Source organism: Coturnix japonica, chromosome 3 (assembly GCF_001577835.2).
Source record: "Coturnix japonica isolate 7356 chromosome 3, Coturnix japonica 2.1, whole genome shotgun sequence".
In the NCBI taxonomy this organism is placed as follows: Eukaryota; Metazoa; Chordata; class Aves; order Galliformes; family Phasianidae; genus Coturnix; species Coturnix japonica.
The window spans coordinates 10,068,760-10,077,934 of NC_029518.1; the positions used below are offsets into that span (position 1 = coordinate 10,068,760).

Below are 9,175 nucleotides of genomic sequence, written 5' to 3' on the forward strand. Positions count from 1 at the left end.
TAGAGTGGGACAATGCATGACTGCAAGACCAGATCCTGGGCAGTGAGCACATGAGATTTCAAGGCAAACTACATCAAGAACCTCCAACAAAACTAAGTTTGTGACGGAAAACTCGTGAGAAAAAGGCCAGTCTGCAGTTCGGGATGAGACAGTGAGTTTGATTCTTTGTTGTATTTTCCATAATTATCTAGATTTTAAATCAAAAATACAGCCGAAGAAAAGATGGGCTGCACACCATCTCACAGCGAGATTGTTAATACTCTTGCAAGAAGTGGCCTTAAGGCTTTGAATAAGCCCAAAGGTGTTTTGCGTATTGATCCAACAGATAAAGGAATCCCACTGCTAGTTAAAGGTTCATCTTGCTATAGTATTGATGAACTTCACCAATATGAGGTCCAGAGGAATGACTGCCTGACAGAAACCAAGGAGAAAACGTCTGAGTGGGATAAGAGTGATCATTTGCAGTTTTCTTCCAACTTTCATCCAAACGTCCCCATTTCCAGGGAAGACAAAATAATTGAGAGGACAGCCACAGAGGCTGAAGTTATATCCAAACTGATTGAATCTCAAAAACACATTGCTGAGGCTATTCAGATCAGAACGCAAAGCTCCTGTGAATCAGAAGCATCAACGTTCATTTCGGATAATAAGAATGAAAGCAACGCAAAGCAAATCCTAAAGAAAGGGAAGAAGCCAAAGAATCATAAGACAGCAAAGCAAGGTCGACATAGCAAAACTAAAGAAAAGTCTATTTTGTCCCCTTGTGAGACAGAGAAAAAGGTAGATTTCCCAGAACTGCTTGTTAAAGCTCATCAGAGTGCATACGCTTACTTAAATCCGAACCTCTCCAAGTATGAAGCAATACTTCATATGGCTGATCAGGCTGCCCAAACTCAGCTCTTCCTACAACAGATGGTAAGTTTCCTCGTGCTTCGCTTTGATGAAATCAACCAGCTCTTGGAAGAAATTGCTATTGATGGAGAAAATCTTCTCAAAGATGTGGGGGGGAATCTGGCATGGCCATTAGAAAAAGGCGATTTGAAGGAGCACCCTGATCTTCTGCAACAGCTACTGCAATACACAATCAATAAAATGCAGTTACTGAATGGAACGCTGGCCTCTCTCACCTCTGATGCCCTGCAGGAGACATGCAACTACCTGCAAACTGCTGTAAGCAACTTGGAAGGAAAACTGAAAGCAAAGCAAATGTTTGATGAGCGCCTGCTTCAGACAGTAAGGCTGCTTGAAGCCTCAACCATGGGGAACTCTCAGTTCCATGGTGATGACAGGACTCTCTGTTCTGAGGACAGTGGCATTTGTGTGGACAATGAATCCCTCAAAGACTTCAGTCCTTTCAGCCAACTTGGAGCACAGGCAAGCTTTGATTCCTCTGCACATGGCCTTCTGTCCCAGAAGCACACCAGAATGATGGAGCATATCCAAAGTGGGAGAAGGCCACTAGGCACAGCCACGTCTCATAACTATGCACTTGAAATGAATTTTAAAGATGTGGTTCATTCATCTGTTCAAAGTAGGGAAGGAACTTCTTGTCAGGGAGGAGTACTGGAAGGTATTTCCACAGTGGCACAATATGCAAGCTTGAGCAAAAGCCATTCCTGTAACTCCTTCCAGTCTGACTCTACTCAAGAACATGAACATTTCCAAGTTGGTGAATCAATAGATTTTCCTTCAGATGATGATGATGATGAAGGGAGCACCCTGGGGGAGGATGATGACAACACAAGTTTATCAGAAATGGGGAAGGATGCCCTGCCAAAGAGGCCTCAGTCTTCACCTGCAGTCACTGATAACACACACAGGCAGTCCATCAAAAGGACAGAAAATGCAGAAGCAGAGGAAATGATTCTGAAGATGAAAGATGCTATCAGTGAAAAAATCAAGTTTGTCCCAACTAAGTCTAGGCGTAAGGAATGGATGGAGGACGAGAGTGGAACAGCCATCTTAACAGCAAGGCCCAGTACAGCAACAGGCAGACAGAAAACCTTTGGTAAACAACGACGATCCCGGTCAGAGGAGTCCCTCAGAAGCCAGGCAGAGGACCCAACCCTCCTAGAGCTTCAGAGAACTCAAAAGGAGCTCAGTAAAAGGCTAGAAACGTTTTATGGAAAGAAGGAAACAGATCACAACAAAGAGCCTTGGAAATTGAGAACAACACGTTACTTGCAGGATGAGCAAGTTACTTCTAGGTCTTCTAGCAAACTGAAAGCATGCCTCTCAAAAAATTTCAGCATCCTGCCTAACCAGGATAAAGTCCCTACGTACATAGTTGATCAAAATCCTGCCCATCAGCTGGAGGAAAAAAGAGACACAAAGCCTTTGAAAGCTACTGTGCCCACCCCGGAGACATCATCAGGGAACGAAGAAAACAAGCCTTCTGGAACACAAATGCTCAGTGGCAGCAGTTGTGCCCCCCGCCAGTCTGTCAAAAAGCTCATTGAAACATTCAGTCCTACTGATGAGCTTGGAAAAGCCACATCTTTAAGGCCTTTAGGACCAGTAAAATGCACCAGAAAATTTGGACTTCCAGTCATCCCATCCACTAATCCCATTCAGAGAGGCCTAGCACCTTTAAACGTTAAGCATCGCATTTCGCCAGTAGAAGGCACAAACCTTTCAAACAACAGTGGAGTTTGTTCTAACGTTCCAAATGCCTTTCCTCCTATAGCAGCTGCTGAATTAAGCAAGGACACAAAGGAAGAGACAGATGAAGACATTGAGAACTTGCCACCACCACCCCCTGAAATGCTAATGGACAGTAATTTTGACTCCTCTGAAAGGGAAGAAACTGCAAGAATTGAAGGAAGCTTGTCAGAAGATACCAAAAAGCCTGCCAAAACAGAACTCCAAGCTACTAAGAGAGCACAAGTCTCCCCAAAAATGAGGGCCTCCCTTCAATCCATTGACTTATTGCCAAGTAAAAATATAAGTGGCCCCAATGTGGCTGCTAACAAAGTCCTAAGGAACAGCGAACCAAGGGATGATAAACTGCAAATATATTCTCTGGAGTTGAACCCTACCAATGTGCATATCCCTAGCCAGGAAGAGATATTAGCAACCCAGAGAAAAGAGGCTGCAGATTTGTACAAGCAAACGCATAAAATTATTCCTCTTCAGAATCCCAGCGGTGTTTCAAAACAACACAGCAACAGCTCAGAGGGCATGGAGGCCAATTCACCCACAACTTCGGTGCCGTACCAGAAGCACAGCTCTCCTGACTCACTCAGGAGAAACGAAAAAGGCTCAGCGTTCTCCAGAAGGGTGTCCCCAGCGAGAACCCCTCCTTTTTCTCCGCCAACTGAGAAACGTTTTTTCAGCCCTCCAACACATCACAGACACTCTCTGCAAGCTTTTAGTAACCCACTGCCCAGCTCGCCCACCATCCAGAGGAAACCCAGCCCCCCAACCAGCCCCAGAGCACCCAGCCCCAGAGCACCCAGCCCTCCCTCACAGAAGAAGCTGCCCTCTCCACCAGCCCAGCGCAAACTGCTCAGCCCTCCTGCAGAGCATAAGCAGAGCTCATCAAGCCCACACCGGCCACCAGGCTCCCCAGCATCCCGCCGTGACACAGGCCCTGCTCCAGTTCCCATCACTTCATCCCCACCAACCTCCCCATCTTGCTCCTACAGAGGATCAAGAGCAGGTCTAGATGCTGGGGATGAGCCCCAGCCTTCCTCTTCCAGGAAGGGCAGCAATGTACATTCAATATTTTGCCCAGCCACCTCTTCCTTATTTGAAGCAAGACCTCCACCAGCACCCAGCAAACCCTCAGAGGATGTCATGAGTCAGCCTGAAGCTTCAAAACCCTCCCAAAAGAGCAGCCTGCTTTTTCAGCAGCTGGGAGCCCGAACCAGGAAGCTGTCCCTGAGCGCTGCCAGTCCTCAGCCATTTGTGAGGAGAAGTTTCTCCGACCGTCGACCAGGGGTCCGGTTCTTCCTCCCAACTCCTGTGTCAGCTGCCAGTGAGCCTGCACTTAACCAAGCAAGGTAAGAAACTTTCTACATTTTTATCAGGAAAGCAGAAATATTGTATTGTGTTGGCTCTATAAACTCCTGATGGGAATTTATTGTCATTAAGAGATTCCTCACTAAAGTATTCTGTTCCTATATGTGACAGATGGCTGGGGAAATATAACATCATCTTGCCCCAGATTTCCATAGAGTAAAGGGAATAGTTAACTTTGCACAGCTTGCTTAAGCCTTACACTGCAACCAGAGAAAGTTCAATGTAGGTTTCATGGTTTGAATTTCTCTTATTTGTCTGAGGACTAAGAACATCCACCTTCAATTCTTAAAAGCTATGGAATAGCCCTCAGCTAATAAACATCATTAAGTAACTGTGAGAAAATAGGCTGGCATGTCTTAACCAGCATCAACTTCTAAGTCATTAAACTGCTCAACAGAAATCTATGTTAAAATATTTCAGATCAACTGGCAAGAATAATGTGCAGATGAGAGGTAAAGAGCTGTGTGACTATAATTGTAGCTGAAACTTAGAGCTTGTTGTATAGGCTTTCAGATCTAGGCACTAATGGTGGTTCCAAAGACCAAACTCAGTTTTCAAAGTGGAGAAATCACCCATGGCTGCCAGAAATTCATTGTTATCAAAGCATTAGTTACAAGAAATTCTATGTTTGCAACCACCAGTGGACATCTTTAAAATACTTGGGCTTGGCTTTACATTTTCTCTATCATTTAAAAACAAAAAGCTATAAAACACACTTGAGTATCTGGGAGTAGTTGAAGATCAGGGTAGCTGTCTGGAAGCACAAAGTGTTGTTATTCTCGTTTTGTAGCATCTTAGAATGTTTGAGTCCATTAAGGTTTAAGCTACACAAGAGGATTAAGACCCTTCCCAGACAGGCTTTCCTCACAAAAGGAATATTTTTACTCTAGTTGCTGAAGAGCTGAAATCACACAAATTGTCCCCATGAGCAGAGCTTGTAAGACCAGGCCCAACAGGAAATAAAACTGCAGTTGTGAATGCACAACCATACCCTGCACTGACTGCAGAGACAATTAACTGCTCTGAAATCAAGTGTATAGGCATTCCCTCCCCAAAGACAGGACAAGAACCACACTCGTACTAGAGGAACTGTCAAAACAAAATGAACAGAAGCTGCTAAGGAACAGTTCTGCATTCTGGATTCTAATTTTGTGTTATATTCTGACATTTGAAGATCATCTGAAAGTTGTCTACATTGCTGTTGGGATTTCTGCTGTTATGTGTGGTGTGAAGCCAGCTTTGTCTACTCCAGTGCCCACTAGAATTAATTAATGTTTTTCCAAGGCAGCTTTGTGTCAAACATTGTAAGACAAAAGTCCTGGGAGTTTTATGGCTCAATTTTAAAAACACTCTATTATAAATCGTTAACTAATTTATGCTTCAGTGGTGCGTGTTATCTCTCTGCTGTTGTCTGTCACAGCACAGAGAGTAATATAAAGAAAAACCACTGTAAATAAAATCATCCCCCTTTCATGAAAAAATATGGTATCTAGTGTTATGATATACACCATTTCTAGTCATTTTAGAAGAAATATATCCTGAGCCAAATTCAGCTTATCACTTATACAAACAGAGATCAAACGTTGTCCTATTGAGTTAGCTCAAATTTATGTCATTGTAAACACAAGGGAAACTGAGCCCATTACCACAAGCACTGACTCAAGATTCAATATTCTGTCGTTTGCTTTCTTAGAGTTAACCTAGAATTGACTTTTACAGACCTTGCTTTGGCATAACAGATATCACAGCAAATGTGCTGATGGGCAGAAAAGGGCTATTTTAGGAAGCAGCACATGGCAGAAGCTCCAAGAGCCCCTCACATCACTGCTGCCCATCTCCTCACTGAGCTCTGAGCAGCTGCCAAAGCTGTGAGCACCTCACACCATGTGCAGATGCTGATCCTTGCTGTTATAGCAGCTGCCATGCCAGAGGAAACACCACACTGATCTATCTTTCTCCTTCAGGTTTATTAGCCATACGAGGCTTTCTCTGCTTTGCAATTCACTCAGCTAACAGAGGAAGATTTTAAAACATCTCTGTCAAACAGATGTTATATTCCTAAAACTCTTAATTCTGGCAGTGTTTGCATCTGGTCTCACATTGCATGCCATTCCCACCCAACTCTCAGAGTCCTTTCCTTCTTTCCTTGCTCTCCCTCTCGTCTCTATGTATAACAGTGCCTCTGTGCATGTGAGTTTTTGTGTATGCTATGAGCAGCTTCAGGTTACAGGAGGGAGGGGAGTCAGGCAAGCCTGCAGTGGCATCATGCTTGTATATGTAAAGCAGTTTAAAAATTGGCAGTGTAGCCATTTTCTCCCATACTTGTGCAGACTCTTGAATATATCACTCCATTTTCCATGCCCAAGTAAAACATCCAATTTCTGGGAAAATACGAAATATAATCTGCCAGGAGCTTGTACAAACAACAGCTTTCAGTGAGCCATCAGGCAGCAGTATCCCCATTCTCACCTACTGCATTTTAGCAGCAGCAACAGAAGTGGCAGCAGCTTCCATTCAGCTGCATTGCCAGGCATTAGATATCACTGCTACACACAGATTTGCATCTGCCACATGCTTACTGCTCCTCTAGAAGGCAAACAGTGCTTCTTTCCCAAGTATGTCTGCCACCCATCTTATGCTGTAAGAAAAATCAGGACTTTACACATCACTAGCCTTAAAAGCTATAGCTTTTGTACTTGGTATTAGGGTACCTGGACCAGACTTTCAGTTTCAGATTTCAGGTTCTATGTTCAGCAACTACTAATTGAACAAATAAAGTAGAACATGCAGTTCCTGTTTGGACAGACTATGGATGGATTAAAGTGAGCTAAATTTGCCAGTTCCTATGCTTGGTTATTTGACAGCGATCAACAGTTATTGGTATATTATCAAGGTATAACATTTACAATTGTTCTGCTTATAGAAATCTGTTAACTCATATTACACAAAACTCAAATGCAGTTAAAATGATATTTCATTAGACTGCTAATCTTCCAAGCGGTAGACCAGAGATGGAAGAAATGCTATTGCCGTTATGATAATGTTCAAGAAGGTCTTGGCAAGGGACTTCGTTCATTGAATCAGGCCCAAAACAAGTAGCTGAGTGCAGCTTCTGCATCTGGGGGCCATCTGAACCTGGATTAGATTTTTGTGACTGGAAATCTAGCACAAATCTCTTTCATCCAGCCCTTCAAAACTCTGAAGTCCTAGCAGATATGATAGGAAGGTAAGGCTGGTCTACAGTCAAAAATTAATTCAGTTTATCAGTTCATGTGCTTAAAATACAGTAATGATTTTGGATAACTCTGGGGTATTTCCTTATGTTTAGCTTAAACTCTTAATTAGTTAAAGCAAGATGGAACAAAGGCCTGCAGAGTGAGATATCCATCACCAGCTCTTTTGCTGTAGTCGCTATTGATTCACAAAGCCTCTGTGCCTCTAGAGATTGCTTGTATGACCTCAGGAACATCACTTGTACTCTATGTCTCAGTTCTCCTGTTTGGAATGGGGCAGATTTGTGCCACCAGAGCACATATCCTGTTGCCATGCTGGCATCCTCAGAAATCCCTATAACCGTGTAGATGTATAACAGAGCTAAGACCTTTTGTCCAGAAGAGTCTGAGTTTGGAAGAAAACTTCCCACTCAAATTAGTCTCCATCTGCAAGTGAATCTAAATTCATACTGATTCCCTATTAAACATTTTAAACATTTGCTTCCCAAGGAAGTTTTGGAAGGGGAGAGAGAGTTACAGTGTGTTTGGCATCACAGAAGAGGGACTGTGAAGAAAAAAGCCTGTAGGGCACATATAGAAAGCGCGTACACAAAAGGAGACAGGCAGTTACCTAGTACTGTGCAGCATTTGTGCCTCATGGGTTAACATGGTCTGATAAGCGTTGTTTTGAAGAGTAACATTCATTAGCCTCTTAACTTAAGCATCTTTCCTTCTGCAGCATGGACGAGAGCCCTAGAAAAGCAGGCGACTCTTGGAGCAACCCTTCTGCCCCTGAAATCAAAGAGTCCAACAGATCTGCCTCCCACCCGGAGCTCTATGTCGTGGGCCAGGGGCTGCAGAGGGACTGACCGCAGAAGCACCCAGGAAGGCAGAGGCGTGAGCAAGGCCTGAGATCTGCAGGAGGGGAATATCCTTATCCAAGCCTCCAAAACACTGCTCCATTATTTTTGAACACAAGAAAACAATATGAAGGCATTGAACCCAAAACTCTCGACCTCCAGAGGAAATACCAGAGTGGTAACCTTCTCCTTCTGATTGCAATTCAAAGGTTTACTTTTAACAACAGAAATACTTTCCAGTTCTGAGGCAAACCGATTCAGTATTTTCATACAGTAAATTCAGGCCCCTGGGCTTACTCAGCCCAGAGCAGAGGAGCTGAGGGGAAGCCTCATGGCACTTGCAGCTCCTCGCAGGGAACAGAGGGCAGCACTGAGCTCTACTGTCTGTGACAGCAAAAAGGCCCAAGCAGTTGTGAACCAATTGAGTTCTATTGCAAAATATAAATGGCTTCTGCAAAGTCACAACTTCACACTGGGCTAGTTATGAGGAAAAGGCCAAATGCAAGTTAAAGGAAAAAATAGCCCTTTTTTTTTCCCAAGGGATGTTAGGAATGCTATTTCCTCAAAAAAGACTTTGATCTTCTAAAGCATCTTTGATTATCTTGTAATCTCATCATCTCTAGTTCTCAGGATACAAGGCTTAATCCTGATTAGAGTAGTTTTGTAACAGCCCAATCAAACATCCTGAGGCACTTAAGGACATGTTAAAAGAAAAAAAGAGAGACTCTTCTTCTCTCAGAAAGAGGTTCATATTCTAGTTTACACAGTTCAAATGGATTTACTGTGATTTCTAGACATGTTCTTGCTAATGAAAACGCAAGGTACTGACAACTGGTTAATCATACTGTTACAACACCCACTAAAATACTTTCAGAACGTACTGGATTTTGCTCTAAGAACTAGTTTGTCATCAGACTTAAGATGCAACTTTGTAATTTACCCAACTTGACTAGGTTTTATATGTTACTTCAGTACAGAAAAAAAGGTCCAGAAAAGATACAACACATACAGAATTTACAGACATTCTACATACAGAATACAGAATCTACATACAGAATTTTTAACCCTTTCTGGTTACCT

The 9,175-nt window shown here is 43.1% G+C and overlaps 1 protein-coding gene across 1 annotated transcript; it reads left to right on the forward strand.

Moving 5' to 3' along the window:
• Window positions 1–193: 193 nt before the first annotated feature.
• On the forward strand, window positions 194–9,175 carry PCARE (photoreceptor cilium actin regulator). Its single transcript, XM_015856922.2, has 2 exons — window positions 194–4,004; window positions 7,975–9,175. Exons 1-2 carry the CDS (start codon window positions 223–225, stop codon window positions 8,102–8,104), a joined length of 3,912 nt encoding a protein of 1,303 aa, XP_015712408.1. The 5' UTR covers window positions 194–222; the 3' UTR covers window positions 8,105–9,175.